The sequence below is a fragment of the Hyperoodon ampullatus genome, assembly GCF_949752795.1.
Source record: "Hyperoodon ampullatus genome assembly, chromosome: 4".
Lineage (NCBI taxonomy): Eukaryota > Metazoa > Chordata > Mammalia > Artiodactyla > Ziphiidae > Hyperoodon > Hyperoodon ampullatus.
In genome coordinates this window covers 161,944,268-161,967,767 of record NC_136917.1, presented here as the reverse complement: position 1 = coordinate 161,967,767, position 23,500 = coordinate 161,944,268, and the positions used below count along the sequence as shown (strand labels likewise).

At 43.4% G+C, this 23,500-nt stretch overlaps 1 protein-coding gene across 2 annotated transcripts in view; it reads right to left on the bottom strand.

The window, feature by feature from the left end:
- The window catches only part of RETREG1 (reticulophagy regulator 1), a gene marked incomplete at its 5' end in the record, with an annotated part of 122,216 nt that overhangs the window by 18,805 nt on the left and 79,911 nt on the right, over positions 1–23,500 (bottom strand). The window contains one exon of one of the 2 annotated variants that reach the window (XM_079704084.1): positions 18,033–18,067. The exons of the other annotated variant lie outside the window; for it this stretch is intronic. Coding sequence (XP_079560210.1) covers positions 18,033–18,067 — 35 coding nt within the window. Of the gene's footprint in view, positions 1–18,032; positions 18,068–23,500 lie in introns of those variants that run through there. 2 annotated transcript variants of the gene reach the window in all.

Here is a 23,500-nt window from a genome sequence, read left to right as displayed (position 1 = left end):
GAATTGGAAATTGAAGCCAAACCATATTTTACAGAAAGTTAACAATGACAACATCCCAAACTTCTGTAAAAGGGGATTTGCTATAACCTAAGCTGTCACCTAGCAACCGGGACAAACAGCTGCTTCACCCGTCGCACCTATAAATATGCTTTGGCCGGGAGCCCTCGCTGCCTGTCATTCTCGGCTGGTGACTAAAGGTCTCATGTTCTCTGTTGCTAGTGAATATCTGTTGATATGAACTCCTGCATAATTTTTCTTAGAAAGGTCAGTCATTCTCCAGTTACAGATTTGAACATTTCTGAGTGCGATGTGTTAGAACTGTTTTTAATCCTCTGGATCCATGTCGTGTTCCTCCACGTGCAGGCGGGTTTGCGTGTGACTGTGTGTAGGCAGAGCAACGAAATAAAAACAGGGATCCTGTTTCCCTGCACAAACACGCACAGAATTAGAACCGTGACAAAGCAAATACGATATGTCAACTGGAGGATTAAATAAGCAAACACAAGATTAAGAACTTACAGACCACTCAATGTGAAGCTGTCACTTTCTCAGACCAATTAACCACATGGACAACGTCTCCCCCAGCCAGGGACAAGGAGGCGCCACCTGAGTGTTGGCTCTTCCTGCCCTGAGAAGCTGAGCCCCACCGCCCTCTCGGCAACTTGGTGTTTTATTTGGAGCGCTCGCGTTCTTTTTAGACCAAGTCTCAAATGAATTAGAGATCAGTCACTCTGTGAAACTGCCCCTTGCTTCCTTCCACCTCAGTCTCTGCCCTGCCACTTCCCTGGGTGCAGAGATTATCAACTGTCCAATCCGCCAAGATCACCTGGAAGCCTGGCACTCAGCTGCCCATCACGTTACTTCTTTTTTTTTTTTTTTTTTTTTTTTTTTTTTTGCGGTACGCGGGCCTCTCACTGCTGTGGCCTCTCCCGTTGCAGAGCACAGGCTCCGGACGCGCAGGCCCAGCGGCCATGGCTCACAGGCCCAGCCGCTCTGCGGCACGTGGGATCCTCGCAGACCGGGGCACGAACCCGTGTCCCCTGCATCGGCAGGCGGACTCTCAACCACTGCGCCACCAGGGAAGCCCCCCCATCACGTTACTTCTTATATGATTCTAGTTTCCATGAATAGATGCCAGTAGAAGTTATTTTCCAGCGTTTTCAATTTTGTTAACTTTTCAACAAGTAGACTTCCATAAGCCCAGGGCATGAACAATGTAAAGTCCATTACCAGCTCCGAACAAGCTCCTACTTGAGACCTGCAGGAGATTAAACACCCTTTCATTTGTGAACACGGAGATTTGCTTTAATCACTACCCCTGAGGGAAGAAAAGGTTTCTACTTTATCCCCGAAGGACAGATAATACCTGAGAACCAGGAAACGCTCCCCAAGGAAAACAGAAATTGTTCTTGTAAAGCAAGTTTGCTAATTCAGATATAAGCCTTTCTTTTGCATTCTGTTTCGGATCCACAATTTCCAATGAAGTACTGTCCAGGATTTACTGCAGTTGGAATCAAAAGGAAATGTCCTCTCCTTGTCTTTTTTTCTTTTTCTTTTTTTTCTTGTTTTTTACCTCTGGCCTAGTTACATGAAACCTAAGCTTCTGTGACAATTCCGAAGATTGTATTTCTTATGGTGCAAAAATTTTTCTTTAACAATATAGTTCCTCATTTTGTTTTTTGAGAGACCTTACCCATCACACTGGGCTGGAACAGGTATATACAACCCAAACAGACTGAACGATGATAAAGTTCCTCCAGAGGGCTTTTTAAATGAAGGCCAATTAAAATTAATTTTTTTTTTTTTTGCGGTACGCGGGCCTCTCACTGTTGTGGCCTCTCCCGTTGCGGAGCACAGGCTCCGGACGCGCAGGCTCAGCGGCCATGGCTCACGGGCCCAGCTGCTCCGCGGCATGTGGGATCTTCCCGGACCGGGGCACGAACCCATGTCCCCTGCATCGGCAGGCGGACTCCTAACCACCGCGCCACCAGGGAAGCCCTAAAATTAATTTTGTTGGGAGAATTTGTTGTCAGCCTTTGTGTTGAAGGGGGTACCTTGGAATATGGCAAACCTGGAGTCAGTGACTATCAGTCATTGAGATATTTATTCAAAAGGCTACATTGTTAAATCATAGGCCATGGTCCGACCTTAGTCCTTTAAAGACTGCATCTCCCGTTTATCTCCATTTAAAAGCCAGTGAATGATGTGGGTGACTCTTAAAGGAACATATACCCTTACCAAGAGGATCACTGTTGTCAGTCATAGAAAACAATGAGAATCGCATTATGATGTTTTACTGCTTGCTAAACTGGCCATCGGCCTCCCTCAAAAGCAGATTTCTAACAATAAGCTATTGTATGGATATTGCATGTTTTAATGGTAAATAATGTAATAGTCAACAGCAGCATGGCGGGAAGGTGGGGATGTATTTGGGAGTGGGGAGGGCACGGACTAGAAAGGAGTATGTGTGGAGGCAAGGGAGAAGTGGATCTGGGCACAGGTTACCGAGGAGGCATCTCCTGCCCAGAGAGGGTGTGCAGTGGTTGATGCTACGGAGTGAGGACAAATGTCAAAAGAACGTATTTCTCCTAGTGATGGTTTGTTTAGGAAAACAAAATTCTAAAAAGTAATGAATAGAGCCTGTCTGCTTTAGAGAGTGAGTTTCTACGGGATTGCATTTCCCCCACGTTCTCATACACACAGAACAGCAATAAAAATCTGGCCGATAATTAACTAAAAAGGAGTTGCCTTCAGTGCATTTCTCACCACCTTGATAACCGTCATTGTGCATTTTATACCTGAAGACTGAAGGGGTTCCTGCAAACACTTACTTAAAGCGTTCCTCTGACATTTCACTTCCATTCACATTATAAATTCGCTCAGGAAAATTTTTTCTTAAAATTTTGTATTCCCTTGTGCAGTGAAGTTCAGTGAAAGTAAATGAGACTGGAATGATCTAGGCTGAACCTTATGCCAGTGAGAGAGGCACCTGCCACCTCCCCCATCCTCCTTCATTTTTGCAGACACTCACACCTGCCCCCAGAGTCCAAGTTCCTGTCCGTGGTGTTCAGGAGAATCTAACGGCTGAGAATCTAAAAGCACGTGCTTTCTGTATGTGTAAACTGCCAAGCCAGCGTATTGGAGATCATCTGCTTGCCCAATCTTCTAGCCATTTCCAGGAAGCCGCCAACAACTGAATCAAATCTCCTAGGCAAGTGCCTGTGTGTTCACAACTCCCGCAGCTCTCTCCGGGGCACACGGTTACATCCATACCCCTTTCTCCTCTCCCTCTAGGTCACTGTCTACTGGATTGGCTAGTCAGTAAAATGTTAAATGCCTTCTTGTTTTTATACACATATAGAATGTATTATTATCCCATGTTCTACTTGTACTCTAGTGTAGGGATGCAAAATTTGCCACCCCAAGTTGTCTCTTTGGCATGCATATTATTTCGAGGTGAAAACAATCAAGGCCCAAAAAAACTCAGGAAGAAACTTTGACCTTCCCCCTAAATGCCTAAAATAATGTATCAACAGATAGAGGGCTTGTTCCAAGAAGCAAGCTAGCAGCAGAGACATCTGCGAAGAATATGGGGTGAGTGTGGTGAGGGAAACTCAGCAGGACCTAGAGATCAGAGCCCACTCTGGGTCCCATTGTCTCTTCCTGGCCCAGCAAACCTTTACTTACCAAACATTTGCTTTGCTATCTCCATGTCAATTGCCTTCCTAGCCTTTGAAGTTCCAAACCACTACCCTCAACACCTCTTTTGTCTTTAGCTGAAGATGGTAGTTCAGGTGAGGGTTTTGGCCATTCTGGAGAGTTACTCAGTTCTCCTAGGTTTCTCCCATGTGTACACGTTATTAAACTTTTGTTTTTCTCCTGTTAATCTGTCTCGTGTCAATTTAATTCTTACATCAGCCAGAAGAACCTAGAAGGGTAGAGGAAAATTTCTTCCTCCCCAACACGATCATCTACTAACATGAAACAGACTTGATAAGAGCCTATATAGTAAGATGAAACAGCTCTTTGATCAACCTTAATCATTTATTTGGTTGGCCAAAAGTTCGTTCAGGTTTTTCCGTTAAGATGGTATGGAAAAACCCGAACGAAACTTTTGGCCAAACCAATACTTTTCCCATGTGAGAACAATCCAGAACCACAAGGACAAAAGTACTGTGAAATGGCATTTAACTGGGCCTGGACATTCCAAGGGTTGTCTCCACCCAGTTAAGTAGATCAATTAAGTGGTGCTAAATATTTCATCCTGAGCTCCTTGTGAGTTCATCATCCTAGGTGAGAGCCACAAAGGTAATGAGTCTTCAGGAAACTGACCACAGCCAGAAGGGAACCAATGGGGCCAAATGGTCAAAGAAAATCACCTATACTTGAACAACACAATGACGATTTTAAACAAACATTCACTGAGAGACAGAAGGAGATATCTTTTTTTTGTTGTTTTTGTTTTTTTGCGGTACACAGGCCTTTCACTGTTGTGGCCTCTCTCGTTGCAGAGCACAGGCTCCGGACGCGCAGGCTCAGCGGCCATGGCTCATGGGCCCAGCCGCTCCGCGGCATGTGGGATCTTCCCAGATCGGGGCACGAACCCGTGTCCCCTGCATCGGCAGGCGGACTCTTAACCACTGCGCCACCAGGGAAACCCGATTTATTTTAATCATTGTCTTGAAAGATGTTCTAGGTTTAGAATTGTATTTTGATCAGAACTTAATTTATTATGTATATTCTTCTTGCTTTTTTTTTTCCCTAGCTCATGCTACCACAATGCATTTTCAAGAAATGGAAAAAATGGCTCACCAAAATGTTGGGTTCTAGAAAAGGTAATTGTTTGTAAAGACAGATATCTGCCTTTGTTTCTCTTACAAACAAAGCCCATACCTTCTAGTCTATGTAACCTTCCACAAAACTATCCAGTGCCAACATGATCTGAGTGATTCCTCTACATACCACAGCCACTAGACACCCCAGACGCTAAGAATATGATTAGGTTCACTTAAAAATTCAGTTCACTTCGATTATATAGTCCGAGAGGCCAGGAATGAACCAACTCTGTGAATTCTGTTCTGAATTGACTCTTTGGAATCGTAAGAGGTAATGAAATTAATGTTCTTTTAACAAATTATGCGAAAGAATGCCACAGATCAGTGGCACGGCAACCACAGAAGTCCCTGGGAGGCTGTTCTGACTAGTCCACAGGAGGAATTCGGGTTTCTCAAGTCTATAAAATAAGGAGCTGGACCAGATCGGATATTAACTGTTTTTGGATAATGGCCCCCTTCAAAATACCTCGGGAATTCAGAGGGTCCATGGGCCCTGGTTTGAGTGCTGTTGGATTCGATAATCAATGATGCCTTCTGCTCGAGGATTTTATAACCCACTCACGTTTACCTAAAAGGCTGAATTGAGGAAAACTCTAAATATGTCCTCTACTTTTATGAAATAAACATTTATCTTCTCCTATAAAGAGTTGATTTAGAAATTGATATTAACTTGAGAGAGGAATACTCAAAGCTGGCAATATCCCTTAACACATCCCTGGTGGTACTGATGAGAAAGAGAATCTCAGCCAGCAGCTCTCAGTGACCCTTCAAGTACTGATGTCAAAGTGTCAGATCTCAGGCCGAAAGCAGTTCCCAGCAAACAGACCTCCTAATAAGCTGAGAAGGCCCAGTCTGCTTCCATTTTCTGAGGCTGTGAGGGTATTAAAGATGTAAAATGTCAATATCTGTGGTCCAGTAATGGAGAAACTTAAAGCCATATAAGGAATTTCATCTTTCCTTTGCAATGGGTTGCTGATTTCCAGGCCCTGGGGATTGCAAGGCCAAAGCAGATGCCCAGCTGGCCTGCCTTCTGCAGGCTCAGTCAGTTGGACCCCTGGAATTCTGTGTTTGGTCAAAGCAGGGACCCGTGATTTCATTGGAAACAGTGGAGCAGGAGACCAAAGAGATGGGGGTCAGAAGCTAAAGGTAAATTTACCAGAAACAATGGGCACTCCTACCTGTCAGGGCCTAATTACCTGAGAGTCATTCAACTTCCTTTCTTAGATCTTCATCGTGGGCTTTAAAAGAGCTATCACAGTCTGTCTCCATCCGTTGCAAACAGTGGTCACTTTTAAGCTGCTTTTTCAGTATTAGATAACTTTCCTATTCCCTTATCTGGGCTGGTATAGGTGATTAATTCTCAACCATATTAATGAGTAATTGGCATGAATATTCTTAGACTCAGGGTAGAACTTGAATGCTGACTGAAGACTAAGAAACCAAGCAGTACACCCTCGGGGCAGTCAACTCAATCCAATAAATATTAACTTACGAATACGTGCTGCGGGAGTTATAAAAGTTCCAGTTGAGTTAGGGCTTGCAACAAAGATTGGCGTTCTGGCATAAAACACATCCCCATGAATTACTCATGATTTCTAGTTTCGTTTATTTAAAGAGGAGCAAGAATTTAATGACGAATCAAACAACCCACATAAAGGATCATTCTCAATTGTTATACCTATCCCCCACCAACCTTTTTAGCTGTTTGTCCACTTTTTTCAAAAAGCATTATTTATCAGCAACTGGCCCTTATTGATTCTCTCTAATACATTCAACAGTTTTCTTAGGGATAAACAACTGTATGTATTAAGATATAAGTTTGCCCGTTGTATCAAAGGTCTAAGTGATGGGTTTAAACAAGAGAGCACTTCATTTCTCCCTCATGGACAGCAGAGCACAGTGGTCCAGGGCTGACACAGGATGTCTATAGTGTGGAAGACCCAGGCTCTTTCCATCTTGATACTCCATATTCTCAAATCACACAGTCATCCCATGGACCACTGCAGCCAGCAGGGAGGGGAAAAAGGAAGCAGAGGGCACTTCCTCTCCCTTGAAGTCATAGCCTGCAAGTTGCATGAAAAGCTTTCACCCACCTCCCATTGGCTGGAATGTAGTCACATGGCCATACCTGGCTGCAAGGGAACCTAGGAAATGTAATTCAGTTGCTGGTGGCCATCATTGGGCTGAAACTTGAGATTCTACTATCGAAGGAAAGGAAGTCAAGTATTTGGGAACAACCAGTAGACGCTCCCACAACAATACTCCTTTTGATCTCTTATTTCATCAGTTTACATAATTTATAATTAAAATTATGTAATTACAGTAGCAATGACAATGGGCCTTAAGAGATTTGAGAATGAACGCTCTGACTCAGTAAGCACAGAACTCAAATGGTGGAAGTGGTTCTACACTAGAGTCGGGGAGACAAACGTGTTCTCTAAAGGGCCGGAGGGCAAATATTTTGGGCTCTGCTGGCCATACAGTCCGTGTACGCAACTCTGCCATTATAGCGTGAGGGCAGCCACAGACAACGTGCAAATGGAAGAGCGTTCCAACAAAATTTGATTTATAAAAACGGGCTGTGGGGTGGATTTGGCCTCCGGGCTGCACTGACCTGCTGGGTTCAGGGTGTCATGGGCTTCAGCCATATGGTTATACAGTGGTGACGGGGATCACTGATTAGCCCAGCAAGCCAACCGGGAACCATTCCAAGAGCTTTTAGTCTAAGGACACCTTTCACTTACTGTGCATGTACCAAGGGCCAGGAACTACATTAGGAGCTTTATAATATTCTCTCTAATCCTCTCAACAATCAGACAAGGTGGGTAAAATGCTCCTGTTTTCAGATGAGAAAGCAGACACGACCAAGAAAACCCAGATTTGAACCCAGGTCTTTCCAGCTCCAACCCACCAGCCTCCCAAGCCTGTGGTTAGAAAAACAGTCCTTTTGCCAATAACACATGAAACATAAGCACACAATTTCCTGTCACATTGCTGGTGAAGCTGTTGTATGCCAGATTTGACTTGTCAAGTATTAGAATGAGAAAGTTTTCCTCTGATCTTAAAATAGTCCTTGCCCTAAAAGTTTATCCAGGTTTTAGCAAAAGGCATCTAACTTTCAGATTTTTCCTGGGTAGAGTTGCTAAGGTCTCAAGCTTCAGAACATTGGTATCTAATGGAAGGGGAAAAGTCAAGGTGCCATCAAAGTCAGTGAAAACTTTTAGGGTCTTTCAAAGTTTATCTGAATAAACAAAGATTATACCCCACCCCTTCCACCTCCCACCCCGACTTCTTACCCTAGTGCAGTGGGCTTCACCCACATAAGCACTCCACCCACCCCAGGTATGGCAGACCATCACACTCTTTCCAGAACCTTCCTGACGAGGCCTCACAACCCTTTGAGAGCTCCAGGCACCATTTCCAGTTTATAGGAGTTGGCAAGAAAGAAAGAAGTCGTCTGCCATCAAACCTTCAACACTTATGGAACAAACCGTCTCCCATTTTCCCCTCTGCTGTGCCCAAAAAAGGGATTATCGATTACTTCCTTTATTGTCGCCGCCAACATTTGTCGTATCTTAGTTTACTGAGCAAATCTCTTCTTGTTTCAGCAAGCAAGTCGATTAATTCTAGGTTTATAATCTATTGATGTGTGTATTCCTTTTATTACGAAATCTACGTCTCAAAGTCTTCCTTCATACAAACAAATACGCTTCTAAAAGGAAGTTTTTAAAGTATTACAAAATGGGGAAATTATGATTATTTAGAATTCACGTTCAGTTTAATTACTTTGGAAGGAAGGTTATCCACCACTTATATTCCAAGCCACTCCAGAAACACTGAGTTAATTTCTTAGAGAAGAGAGCCACATTTAAACATACATATGACACACAATTAGTGAGCCCTGCATAGAATTCTCTCAGTAGTAGACACTAGTAATGTCCAAAAATATAGAAACACATTTGTAATCCCCTCATCTTGTCTGAAGATGAAGTTTATAGGTATAACTTCTATAGGCATAATGTGAAGATGCTCCACTGATAGATGGGCTTGCTTTCCAAAATAAAACACTTGCTTAGAGTTCAACTAAAACCCCACCAGGAGATGTCACTTCCTGAGTCACAGGGTCATACTGGTGCACAGCCGCTCCTTCTGTTTACAGCTAGCAAAGAGGCTGCATCATGCTGGTAATTACTATGCGACACCTCTTGAGCACTACCACAAGTGGGTGTCTGCCCAGCTCTGGGGGACCAGTCTCCACCCTGGAAACAGAGCAACCCGTCATAAATCACAGTTACGGGGGAGGGGAGGCATCTGGGGGTCCGACCTCTCCCTCACCTCTTTCCATATCAGGCACTCACAACTGCAGCCCCCCTCCAAGAGGAAGACTCTGCCGTCTGGTGATTCCTCCCCAGATGCTGCTGAAGCCACAGAGCAACACTTTTAATAGCCCTCGGCGGCATTGTCCCAGTGGGCGACAATCACGCCCAGGGCAGGCTGATCCTGCAAAAATGAGGCTGTTGGCGGTGGGGGGTGGGGGGCAGTGTGTTCTGGCCTGGAAGGCTCACGGGAGCCTCCTCCCAAGGGTAACACATCTGTCCTCTTGAGCACTGAGCTTGTGTGTGTCTCCCTGGAACAGCCAGGACACTCCGTACCCCACTGCTTCCCAAAGTCTGCATCAGGACACTCTGTGACCTAGATGTACTGCCATGTGTTGCTACATGCAGGTATCCCCTCGCCTTTGCCAATGTGGGATGCAGAGGTGGCGGGTACCACGGGTAAGAAACCAGTTCCTGGTGTGAAGGCACCAGGGGGAAGATATAAGAGAGAGAATGGAGGCAGGAGAGGATGAGAGAGAAATCAGAAAAAATTCAGGTAGAAACGTCCTGCCTGATCGTCTCACTCGCAAAACACTGGATGAGATGAGGTTACTCTGGCCAAAAAGCCAGAAGCCAGGACGCCCCCAGGAGGTCGTGTCTATCTCCGTATTCAGAGTTCACTGGCGGTTTCACAAGAACGGCTGAAGAAACATAAACAGAGTTTTAACTCACTTCTGCCTGAAGGTCTTTCCTCTGACTTTGGGCTGGTTCTTATTATACATTCTTACTAAGCTGCCACGTGGCCAACCAGCCCCAGAAACCAACTGAAATCCCTTGACTTTAGTTGAAAGAGAAGTGTGATTACTGAAGAAAATTTCTGATTTTCAAAGCAACCTTTCTTTAAACACTGCAAGCTGATGCCCCATTTTCTCAAACACAAAATGGAGGTATTGAATTTCTTTCACCTTAACTCCAACCTATAACTGACCTTCTCTAGAATTGAATCACTTTTTGTTCCCTTGTCGTAAGTTTAAAACTAGCTGAGTGGGACACTTCATCTTCTGTTTCTTCATACCGATGTATGTACTGGATTTGCCTGCAGTCGTGGCTATTCTCTTGGTAATCACTTTATCTCACTCTGGTGCAGAAAGGGTTTGAGGTCACTTCTAAACGTACATAGATAACAGGGCTAAAATAAACACCTCAGGGAGCAGAACCTATTAGTCCACAGGATGTATTTGTACAAAATGGTGCACCTTGTCCAGGAGATGCAGCCCCTCACGAGGGCACAGGGCTTGGGGGTAGAGCCTGCGATGGACGCCAACGCCCCACTGGCTCTCTCAGCTGGATGCCTTGTACACATCCCCTGCCACCACGGGGGTGGTGGCCCCACAAAGGAACAAGGCTAAAAGGCCTGATGGGAGAGAAAATAGGAAAGCCCAGGGGAAGAAGAGCATCCAGAAGTGCATCCAGAGGGTCCCATATACTATCTAGAAGGGAGCTATAATTTTACCCCCAAATGGTTAAATCAGAGATAGAAATACGATCATTTAGAAGATTCACGGTGCCCATAAGATTAAAACAAACCAATCAGACAAGAGACAACGTGTGCCGTGAACTCCCTCCTGTGGGTACTCAGCTCACTGTCAGATGCATTGGGCAGACATCCTTGTTCCCCAGAGAAGACGTAAATACTTTGACTCAACACACGTCACTGGCATGACACCCATGCTCACTTGGGTTAAATCAATTACAGAAAGGATCAAAACAATGTGAACCAAACACACACCCCTTGTGGCCCTTTCCAAACAGACCATCTAGACCAAACCAGCCAGGAACGCACCAACTCTGTACACACCCGTGGCTGAGCCCACTGTCTAGAGAGTTGGATGGATTACACATACTGAATATCCTCCGTATTATCATATATTCTGTGCTGCTTAAGGAAGTGTATAACTTATGTAAGTATTATTATTATTAACTACTTTTTGAGGATTTATTATGAGCCATTCACTAAGCTAAATATTTAATGTGGAATACTATATTTAATCTATAGGACAAACCTATAAAGGAAGTATTATTATCCCCATTTTATTGATAACAAAATGAAATTCAGAGAGGCCACCCAGCTAGTCAATGGTGAGGCTGGGATTTGCAGCCAGGATTGGAAACAGCTTTGCATCATTCCACAGACCATGTCTGCAGTCACTCTAAAGAACAGTTAAAATAGTTAGGTGTTTATGCCTAAAGACGTCAGCTTCAACTAACTAGGATGTTATTCTATATAAATAAGTATATTCATCAAGACTACTGGAGCATTCCTCTGTTAGGAAGAGATGTCACTGGTCTGCAAGTTTTTTTAAAAGCAGGAGAAGGAGGGGCTTCCCTGGTGGCGCAGTGGTTGAGAATCTGCCTGCTAATGCAGGGGACACGGGTTCGAGCCCTGGTCTGGAAGGATCCCACATGCCGCGGAGCAACTAGGCCCGTGAGCCACAACTACTGAGCCTGCGCGTCTGGAGCCTGTGCCCCGCAACAAGAGAGGGTGCGATAGTGAGAGGCCCGTGCACCGCGATGAAGAGTGGCCCCCGCTTGCCACAACTAGAGAAAGCCCTCGCACAGAAACAAAGACCCAGCACAGCAAAAATAAATAAATTAATTAATAAACTCCTACCCCCAACATCTTGTTAAAAAAAAAAAAAAAAACAGGAGGAGCCAAATGGTAAGTTTTACCACCAATATCCTTCCAAACGATGATAAAATTTTATAAAAATAGTAAACATTTTTTTCTCTCTCTACTAGTTTTATTTATTTATTTTTTAATTAATTTATTTTTGTCTGCGTTCGGTCTTCACTGCTGCATGCGGGCTTCTCATTGCGGTGGCTTCTCTTGTTGTGGAGCACGGGCTCTAGGTGCATGGGCTTCAGCAGTTGTGGCTCACGGGCTCTAGAGCACAGGCTCAGTAGTTGTGGCACAGGGCTTAGTTGCTCTGCGGCATGTGGGATCTTCCCGGACCAGGGCTCGGACCTGTGTCCCCCGCATTGGCAGGTGGTTTCTCAACCACTGTGCCACCAGGGAAGCCCCCCTCTCTAGCAGTTTTAAAATAAAGCCCCAAAATTCATTGACGTTCTTCAGGAAAAAAGGGGTTCATGTCCTCTCCCCTCAAATCTGTATTCTTTCGCTGCTTGACCAACAGGACATGGTAGAAATGATGCTTGGCCAGTTTCTGGACCCAGGCCTTAGGAAACTGCCAGCTCATACTTCATACCCTTTGATGCAATGATTACCCTAATGAGAAAAATTAAAGTGGCAAAACAATCTGGAATAATAGAGTAATATTAATATAGGTGGAAAAATCCAAAGGATAGCATATTTTGTAGGCATTAAAAATGCTCCCCTGGGGACTTCCCTGGCAGTTCAGTGGTTAGGACTCCATGCTTCCAATGCAGGGCGCGCAAGTTTGATCCCTGGTTGGGAAACTAAGATCCCACATGCCACAGGGTGTGGTCAGAATAAAATAAAATAAGATAAAATAAAATAAAATAAAAAAGTAAAATAAAATAAAATAAAAATGCTCCCCAAATGTTTAATGCCATTGGGAAATGCTTATGAGAAGAAAAAGCAGCACACAAAATTGTATGTATCATATATAAGTATTGTAACATTGCCAAGAAAATTTGTCGAAAGAAGTACTAGAAGACAAGACATAATAATCCTTTTTTTAGGGTAGTAAGATTACAGTTGATCCTGTCTTCTTTTTTTTTTCCTTGAATTTTATTTTATTTATTTTGATGCTTTCTTCTTTATATTCATTTTTCTCTACACTATTTTTGTTTCCCCCAATGGACAGTCATAACACCTTTTAGTGGGAAAACACCATTGTGTACGAGATTTGACCCCCAGGGTAAGCAAGCCTGTGCCCTCACATACCTTCTGTGGGACACAGATTTCCATAGTGAGGAGACCCCAAGTGGATCCAGACATGGATTTGCCCACGAAGAGACCAAAGGCTGGAAGTAGGGCAGCCTGCCTGGGTGGGCTGTCCCTCTGTCAGGGACAGCTTCTCTCGGCAGCCCTGGGACAGACCTCTCCGTGGCCCACCACACAGCAGCTGCAGCCCTCCTTTGGCTTTGGAAAGCAAAGACACCTTCCTCACATTTTAGGGATGGCAAAGAATAAGTCACCCTGTGTTGATAAAATAGAAATGAGCTTTAACAGGGCTTGATTACCAGAAGCTTGCTGGGGAGCCACAAGGGTTGGGAAGCACGTTGCTTGTTAACCGGTGATTAAGATTATCTCACACTAAACACACTCTCTTGCAACAAGGATAGACTGCGTTATTCTCCATGCTCTTAATCAATTTCAAATATTAGCCCATCTGGGTCAGAGTAGGATTTCAAAAGTGGTAAACATTGCCTATGCCTGAGACAGATTTCTCCACGACCACATTAGAGGGTGGAAGAAAAATAAATCATTCATTCCTTCGACAAACCTTTCCCGAGTGTCTAGTATGCCTTAGGAATGTATAAATGGAGAAGATGGAGCACACTTAGAGTTAAACACAAACTCTTGCCCCAATCCACAGCACTTGGGTTCTGGGGCTGACCCCTGTGGGTTTGCAAGAACCAGTTTTTCCCATATCTTCTGAACCCCGCTTTCACTGACCTCATGTCGGTGGCCTGAAATTGACCACAGTGATATATTTACACCACAGAAATCAAGAATGCCAAAGAGCAGAGAGCTGGTTGCTAGACATTTACCAGCACACCACTGCCTACAAGGCCCCATGAGGGGTCCCCATACACCGCCCCCGCTCACCTCCAGCCAGACTCTCCCATCTCCTTGTGTGCTGACCGCACTGACCTTTCTGGGTGTCGAGCCCACCTCGTGCATCGCCACCGTATAACGATACACGTGTCTGTCTGCAAAGGCTTATTTATTCACTTCACCTCTCTGTGCCTATTTCAAAACCAACAGCAGCATAAGGACTTTGGCAGGCCTGTGAAAGCTGAAATACACTTGTCTGTGGGAACCCATCTCGACCGAACGTCCAGACACACAAAGCTTGAGCTGGGGCGTGCTGGTCAGACTTCTTTGTGAGGCTTTTCTTAGCCTCACTTTATATGTGAAAGAAATAGTATTATCAAAGCATAGGCTTCATCCACAAGGTGAAATTAAGCCTATAATCAGGCCAACGTGAATCATTAAAACATCTGGATTAAAGAATACATTTAAATCAATTTCTTTTAAACCTTCAAAGACTAGAATTCAGTGCGATTGCTAATGCCATTTCCAAATACTACAGAGGCCATTGTGCTTTTATTTTTTTTAATTTTAATGTAAATACATTTTTTTAAATTAATTTATTTTTGCCTGCGTTGGGTCCTCATTGCTGCGCGCGGGCCTTCTTTTTAGTTGCGGTGAGCGGGGGCTACTCTTCATCGCCGTGCGCGGGCCTCTCATTGCGGTGGCCTCTCTCGTCTTGGAGCACTGGCTCTAGGTGCGCGGGCTCTAGAGTGCAGTCTCAGTAGTTGTGGCGCACGGGCCTAGCTGCTCTGCAGCATGTGGGATCTTCCTGAACCAGGGCTCGAACCCGTGTCTCCTGCATTGGCAGGCAGATGCCCAACCACTGCGCCACCAGGGAAGCCCCATGGCCACTGTGCTTTTAAAGAGCTTTGGTTTTCTTAAATACAATAGCCCTTCGTATATCCAGAGCCCAAATATAGGGCAACCTCTCCACTCCAGGGCAGGGCAGAGCAGCCGAGACTGCTGTTACAGAGTTAGTTTTAGAGGCTCAGTGACCTTTTTCAAACTTTTGCATCCTTACTATGTTATATGAGACGTCAAATAACAAGCTTCAGAGAGCCCTGCATTAGCAGTCAACATTTTGCTTCTTAAATGCTAAAACTGCACACTGTCCTTGGGTAATAGTCTCCTAAGTCCAGGTAGCCTGGGGTCCACCTGCTTCAAGGCAGCTGGACTGGACGATGTTTCACCTGTCCCCATCCCCCCACCACCGCAAATCGGGCTACTGAAGACATCCCAGGGCCCACCTGCTGCCTCCAAGGTGGGGTCCAAAATGAGGTGGGAGGCAGGATGAGAAACCAAGGGAGCCAGGCCCCTGGCCAGGAGATGATTCTCCTCGTATTTCTTGATCCTGTCTGCCTCCCCGGTCGCGGCCCCTACTTTCTTCCTTCTTCTTTGGCACCCGATGCTTCCTGCTTGGCTTTCTGCCTTCCTCACCCGGCGTCAGAACAGCATTCTCTCACACCCTCTCCCTCACCTCCTGACCGTGACACTGGCACAGAGTCTTTGAGGTTCTTACCAAGAGCGTTTATTACTGGCAACGAGATAAACAGCAAGGAGGAGGGTCTCTCCTCCGCCTCCCCCGGCCCCCCAGGCAGCTGTCTTCACGTTCGTCCACTTGGTGAATATGAAATGGTGCGTCGGGGCCACTGGACCACAGCACACGAAGCAGCCAGCCCGTGAGGTGCCCTAAGCACGCACCCGGATACCCTAACGAAGCCTCCCGTCATTTGCTTTCCACTGATTAAGTTCAGACTTCGCTCACTGCCCGTTGCAGAGCCGTTTGATTCAGCAAATTCCAAAATGGGACTAAAGTAACAGGAAGAAGCCTGAATGTGGCATTCACCCAGAACCGGCTGCAATCAAGCTTGAAAAACACGTTTGGCCAGCAGATTCGAGACTTATAATAATAGTTATTTCTCTTTTAGATGTGGCACCAAAGGACGTGTCCAATGGCATGTAATCTCAAATTTAGCAAGAGTAAAATTCCCTCTCAAATGTAATATTTTACTTTTAGGCTGGCTCTAAATGTTCCCCCTGTCTGGGGTGCCCTTTCTAACTTTCTGCACAGATATGGAAAAAAACAAACAAATGTATGGAGCAAAGTATATTCCATAGAAAACTACCAACTGTTGAGAGCTGAGAGTTATCTCATCAGAATAAAAACGGTGAGGCAGGGGTAGCCTACTTCAAAGGAGTGAGAGGGCGTTTCCCACTTTCAGCAAGTTATTAGTCTTTGGTAATAATAATTATTATTAGATATGTGTATTGTGTGTGTGTGTGTGTGTGTGTGTTTATTTATTTATTCTCCTTGTCTGTTTATCTTGTAACCAGTAAAACATTCTTAGAAAAAGACTTTTGTTTGTTTAGTTTACATCATAAACTACTTGTTCAAAATATTTATAATTATCCACAATTAATTATGATTTAATTTAATTGTGGGAATGTTCCATTTCATCAAGGCAACCCTTATTACATTTCTGCCAAGTCTCTCCCTTCAGTCTCTAAAATGATCAGGCCCCCTAGATACTTACTTCAGGTGTTAAAATGCTTTATAAATACTTTCCATTCACAAGTATTTATTAAAGTGCCTATTCTGTGCAAAATTCTATGCAGAGAGTGGGTGGGAATGCCATGATGTAAAGTGATAAAGAGAAAGTCCTGCTTTCAGAAATGTTCAAATGTCCTAAGGGGGATACGTACAATACTGGTAGATCACCCATCATCTCAAACCAAGACTGACATCTAAAATTCTCTGAAAGTGTTTTCTCAACTACTTAATTAGTCCATGTCCTAAATCTAGGCACTTGTGTGAATGTCATCTTCAGGCACTTGTGTGAATGTCATCTTCAAACACTTGATTTAATGTCTCATTTTATATAGAAAGTTCTTTCATTATTCAATTAAATGTGAACTTAAAGTCCCCTTTGATGGACGGGGAAGGAACTTGGAAGAAAATGAAAACTAGAAAACTAAAGAGAAAAGTAGCTTTTAAGGACATGATTACAACTGATTATAGTCAACACACACACACACACACACACAAACACACCATACCACCATGGCTGAAAAGGAATGCTTATACAAGGACAAAAAAATATTGTGGTATTCCTGTTCCTATTTTTTTTTTTTTTTTTTTTGCGGTACGCGGGCCTCTCACTGCTGTGGCCTCTCCCGCTGCGGAGCACAGGCTCCGGACGTGCAGGCTCAGCGGCCATGGCTCACGGGCCCAACCACTCCGCGGCATATGGGATCTTCCCGGACCGGGGCACGAACCCATGTCCCCTGAACCGGCAGGCGGACTCTCAACCACTATGCCACCAGGGAAGCCCACCTCTTGTCCTTTTTTTAAACAACTTTCTTTCTACATCTTCATATCTGAATTTCAATGACCCTAATTAGAATTCCAATTACACCGATTTATATAAATTTTGTTAACACAGCAATGGGGCTAGAAATGGAAACTTCCAGTATGGACACAAGTTGTGCTCATATTAATAGAAATAACTGCCTGCTTCCTTTCCCATCTCTATCCCCCTTTCTTAGAGCCAGATATTAATAAAACATTAATACAGTTAATGTACTGCATATGGGGGCCCAATGATCACATTTTCAAAGATAAGATCTATGGTAAAAAAAAAAGTATTGTAATACCAAAACGGGTATATTGGTCTAATTATTAACCTTTAGAAATGTTCAAGTCTTTAAAATGCAAGCAATTTACAAAATGTTCACTAGCTTAGATTTCTAACAACTACCATCTGAAGTTAAAAATCAAACACCAGAAAACTCAAGTAGACTTTACAGGGTGTAGGAAGAAACACTTTTTGATAATTTCGGGCCGTCACTTCCTCACCCAAGAAAAACACTTATTGGCATATGTTTCTACTGGTATATTCAGTTAATTTTATGTCTCTCTCTTCATGCTAAAGAAAATTCTATTTCCTGGAATTAAGGGATTGCACTCCTTTTTAAATTTTAATTCCAACTACCTTTTAAATTAGTCACAGTATTTTTTAGAAAGATAACCAGCAAATGAAATAGACACAAGCAAAAGTAAATGTGTATCATAATTACCTTGTGCCTGATCCAAAGTCCTCACCTTCAGGCATTTCTGCCCTTTGAAAATAATAACAAAGTGGAGAAGGCTGCAGCACTTTTGTGCTACGATAGTGTCTCCTCCACGCTAACGATGACTACCAGACGGGAAAACCCCCAGTAGTCAAGTTCTTTGCTTTTCGGAGGAAAGCACTCCTCCCCTACCCAGAAAGTAGGTGTTTACAAACTTCCGAAGCCCCGGCCTGCCTTGAATGAAGCTAGGAGCCGGGTTATTATGACTGTCCCCTTCTAAAAATAAAGAGGTCACCTCTTACTCCCAGGACCGTGACAGACAGCTGGGAGCAAGCACTGCCCAGCTGCCTAGCTTTTTCGCTCCAGTCCTGTGAGGAGGTGTCACCACCCAGCTATTAACCTTTACCAGGATGACTTCACCTAAGCCAGCCTACCCTTTCTATTTCCTGCTTTTTCCTGGCATGACAAGGCACCCCCAAAGGGCGGCGAGCTTGAAACTTCAGCCTGGGCTATCAGATCTCCAACTCACAGGAGGGGCTGGAGGGTGGAGAGAAAAGTGGGCAGGACCGCAAGAGCTGAGAGGTTTGTTTGTTCTGGAAATGCTTAGCTACTCAGCAAAAAGATCCCTTCCTCACAAAAAAAGGGGGGAAAATGCCAATAAACAATTGTGTTTGGAGAGATATTGTTTGGCAAGAAAATCTTCCTTTGGGTCTAGATTTCTCAACTCTGAAGTAAGCACACAAATACGAATCCATGTGTTCCTTTGGGCAACGGTTTTGTCCCTCGGTTTCTTCTGAGGGACTTCCCTCTGTCATCAGGGACCAGCCTGACATTGGAATGCGGCCAAGCTGTGGGCGTGAGATGTTCTGATAGCTTGGCCCATCATTACGTAGGAGTCGTCAATCACCAGGTACCCTCATTCCCTGCAACTTCTAATAGCAGGACGAAAATCACTTCACTTCTTGCTTTCAAAAAAGCTGGACGAAACATTACTGAGATCCCTTTAGAAATATAACCTGAAAACTTTGCAGAAAAACTTGAAATCATTTTTTTTTTCCTGATTGGGAAAGTCAAGTAAGGCTGTAAGCAAGATCTAATTATTAAGAAATAATATACTTTTCTTAGATACATGCACCCCAATGCTCATTGCAGTACTATTTACAACAGCCAGGACATGGAAGCAACAGATGAATGGATAAAGAAGATGTGGTACATATGTATAATGGAATATTACTCAGCCATAAAAAAAGAACAAAATAATGCCATTTGCAGCTACTTGGACGGACCTAGAGATTGTCATGCTGAGTGGAGTACGTCAGACAGAGAAAGACAAACGTCATATGATATTGCTTATATGTGGAATCTTAAAAAATGGTACAAATGAACTTATTTACAAAATAGAAATAGAGTCACAGATGTAGAAAACAAACTTATGGTTACCAGAGGGGAAAGGAGCGGGGGAGGAGGGATAAGTTGGGAGATGGGATTGACATATACACACTACTGTATATAAAATAGAAAACTAATAAGGACCTACTGTATAGCACAGGGAACTCTACTCAATACTCTGTAAAGACCTACATGGGAAAAGAATCTAAAAAAGAGTGGAAAGATGTATATGTATAACTGATTCACTTTGCCGTACACCTGAAACAGAACATTCCAAATCAACTATACTCCAATGAAAATTAAAACTAAAAAATAAAATAAAAAATAAAAACATTAAAAAAAGAAACAATACACTTTTTTAACATCTTTATTGGAGTATAATTGCTTTACAATGGTGTGTTAGTTTCTGCTGTATAACAAAGTGAGTCAGCTATACACATACATATATCCCCTTATATCCTCCCTCTTGCGTCTCCCTCTCTATCCCACCCCTCTTGGTGGTCACAAAGCACTGAGCTGATCTCCCTGTGCTATGTGGCTGCTTCCCACTAGCTATCGATTTTACATTTGGTAGTGTATATATGTCCATGCCACTCTCTCACTTTGTCCCAGCTTACCCTTCCACTTTTCTTTTTAAAATGTGTGTTCCATTGTCACAAGATTGGTAATAGCTAATCCTAGCAATATCTCTATATTCAATGTATACTTTACATTTATATGTGTTAAAGTGATTTCTGGAGCAATAAAAAATTGAAGACTCTAAACAAATATTATCTTTCTCTGAGGCACTGTTAGCTATTTTGTAGCACATGCCTGTCGCAATTCACGACAATTCTTTAGTATTCCACACAAGAGCTAAAGTTCTAGACTTCAAAGTCTAAAAGTAAGTTGCTGCTCAAACACATAACTCAAATACTGTTGACCTTGAAAGAAAACAGCCATAAGCAGAGTTCTGAAGATCAGGGTGTGCCCGAGCCTCTCAGGATTGGAGCAACGTGCTGTCTTGTTAGAAATTCCAGGCCTAATGAAGTGAAAAGTTGCGACGCTGAAAATATTATCCATGAGAATATTTTACCACCTCTATTTCACTTGACCAACAACAATGCTCATTCTATGATCTAATTCTCAGTTCTAACAATCCTATCCCATTGATTTTACCTTTTTTTGTTCTTTTAAGCTTCTCTTATACTACTTCTTGAATATCTGAGTACCACTGTTGTTGAACTTAGCTGCTGATGACTACAGACCAGACTACTGTATCCCTGAAACCTGCCTCTCAATTTTAAAGGACAATTAACTGATCGGTGTGACAGATGAATTACCCATTACTACCATAAAATATTTCCTTTAAAAATACTTCCTTTAAGCACGCCTTCATGCATTTTAAAATTACGTGCTCCAACCATAAATTCCCCTTTAGATATGTTTATGTTAACTTCTGAAATTCCCAAGGACAAGGAGGGAAAACAGGATGGCACAGATAACAAAAGCCAGGTGTAGGACACGGTGGGTGGCTTCCTCGCTCCAGTGACACCTTCGGTCCGGCGGGGGGTTTAGGGTGCCAAGGGTTCCCTCATCATCCCTGACCGGAAACCCACCGGGCATCCCAAATTTAAGGACTCACAGAATACAGCCCTGAGAAAGACCCTGAGGGCCACGAAAGCCATCCAAGATTTTCAGACGCTGAAATGGGGGCCCAGCAAAGTTAGGTGACCTGCTGGGGGCAGAGCCAGGAACAGCCTCCAGTGCAGGAGTGGAGGGCTCTTTTCTTCCCTGCAGCCAAACAGAGAGCAGAACCCACTCATTCTGGCAAAAGTGCATACATACGGCCAGACACGTACACGGTTTACGTTCTCTTATACCCATACTCTTTCAAACTTTGTATGCATTTAATTTTAGTAGTATACTTTAAGTGAACATTTTTATTTTCTCTTGCAGTTTTCATCAGTATTATGGCCTAAGAAAATAACTGTCATTTCAAAGCTAAATGTCCACTTCTCTGAATGCCCTTTTTTCTCTTCACACAATCATTGGCCTAAGAGTTTTGGTTTTTTCCATCTCTCCTATGGCAGCGTTGACTGAGGCTCTGGAACTTTCAGAGACAAGAGGAGGGACCCTCCCTCTATTGTAGGTTACGGGGCAATATTAGCATGAATGGCTAAGAAATGGGTGGGGTTCGTTGGTGGAGAGAAAATTATTAAGAGGGGTAGGTTAACTCCTTGCTAAACTGACCTAACAGAATTCTTGATGAAGGCAGGCCAGGGTGATCAGCTATTACCTGATGGGGATGGTGAGACATGAGGGATTTGGTTAGATATTAAGGGTGATCAAATATCAAGGGCGGAGGGTTCTCGATAAACTGACTTGACAAATTTCTTGCTAAAACTGGGTTCCCGAGGACCTACCCAAGGGCAGGGCCTAGTTGGAAATGAGCTCAGAGGAGCCTCACTAGTTTGGTCAAAGAGAGAGTCTTTGTCACCTCCTAAGAACATGGCACATTTTCATTTTTTTTAAATTAGCACTCAGTGTTACAAACTGTATGGCCCCTTCAGAGGGGCACTGTCCAGTATGGTAGCCCCTAGCAGCACCTGGCTATTGAGCACTTAAAATGTGGCTAGTTTGGAATTTTAGGATGGAATAGGAAAATATAAAGTAAAATATCTCATTACCAATTTTTATATTGCTAACATGTTGAAATAATAATATTTGGGATATACTGGTTAAATAAAATGTATTATTAAAATTAATTTCACTTCTTTCTGTTTACTTTTTCTAAACATGGCTGCTAGAAATATACAATTATATATGTAGCCTGTATACATATATATATGTATATATATACATATAGATATACAATTATATATATGTATATTTAATAAAATGTATTATTAAAATTAATTTCACTTCTTTCTGTTTACTTTTTCTAAACATGGCTGCTACAAATATACAATTATATATGTAGCCTGTATACATATATATATGTATATATATACATATAGATATACAATTATATATGTATATTTAATAAAATGTATTATTAAAATTAATTTCACTTCTTTCTGTTTACTTTTTCTAAACATGGCTGCTAGAAATATACAATTATATATGTAGCCTGCATTCTGTTTCCACTGGCCTGTATAGCTCTAGAGCTTCAATTTTCTACTTTTCTGCCAAAACTGGCCTAAATGTGACATAAAACAGAAGTTCCTTTGAACGCTCACTGGCTAACACAATCTTACCAATTGTTGCAAAAACATTTCCAGAATCACTTTTAGTCAGAAGGGAAAGGGGTATAAATTACAGAAGGCAATTAACAGGACAGTTAATGGATACTGAGAAGAGTCCATTGAGTATCTTCTCCCTCCATATCTTGGCCTCCACTTTTCTCCATCCAAAACCCTCTCCCATCTTTGCTTCCCTTTGGCCTCCGAAGACAAGAGCCCATAAGTAATTTCTTCAAGGCCAGGCTGTATCCCAAGTTCTTGATTCCCTTCCTTCCTCTCATCTCTGGTTTAAACCACCAGGTATCCCAGCCTGTTCTTGCTAGTTCCTGACCTCCCAGATTCTACCTTTCCCTCAGCCCACAAACATATGCAGGCCTTTTCCAGAAACCCCACCACTGACCGTACATCTTCTTCTAGTCCCAAACCTCTGTCTGCCCTTTACAGCCCAAGGTCCTAACCAGGAGTCTATGTTCAACTCACTCCTCATCAATTACAGCCTGCCTTCTGCACCTACCATGGCCCTGACAATGCTCTTCAAATGCAGCTGATGCTTCCTTCCCATCTAATCTGCCCTGACCTCCTGGGGCCCTACGTGGCTGCCCACTTGCCTTTATCTTGACACTCTCTCCACCCTGGGCTCCAAGACTCCACTTTCTGTGCCCAGCCCCACTCCTCTCAACAGTCCTTCTTGGTCTATCTAAGTGTCTCTCTTCTAACTGACTCTTCAGTCTTAAGCGTTGGTGATCTCTAGGGCCGGCCTTCCCAAACCTGAAACAACACAGAGTAGTGGGTCCCAACCTCAGCCACTCTCTACTTCCACTGGTCTGGGATGGGTCATGAAGTTGCTTCCAAGATGCTGCC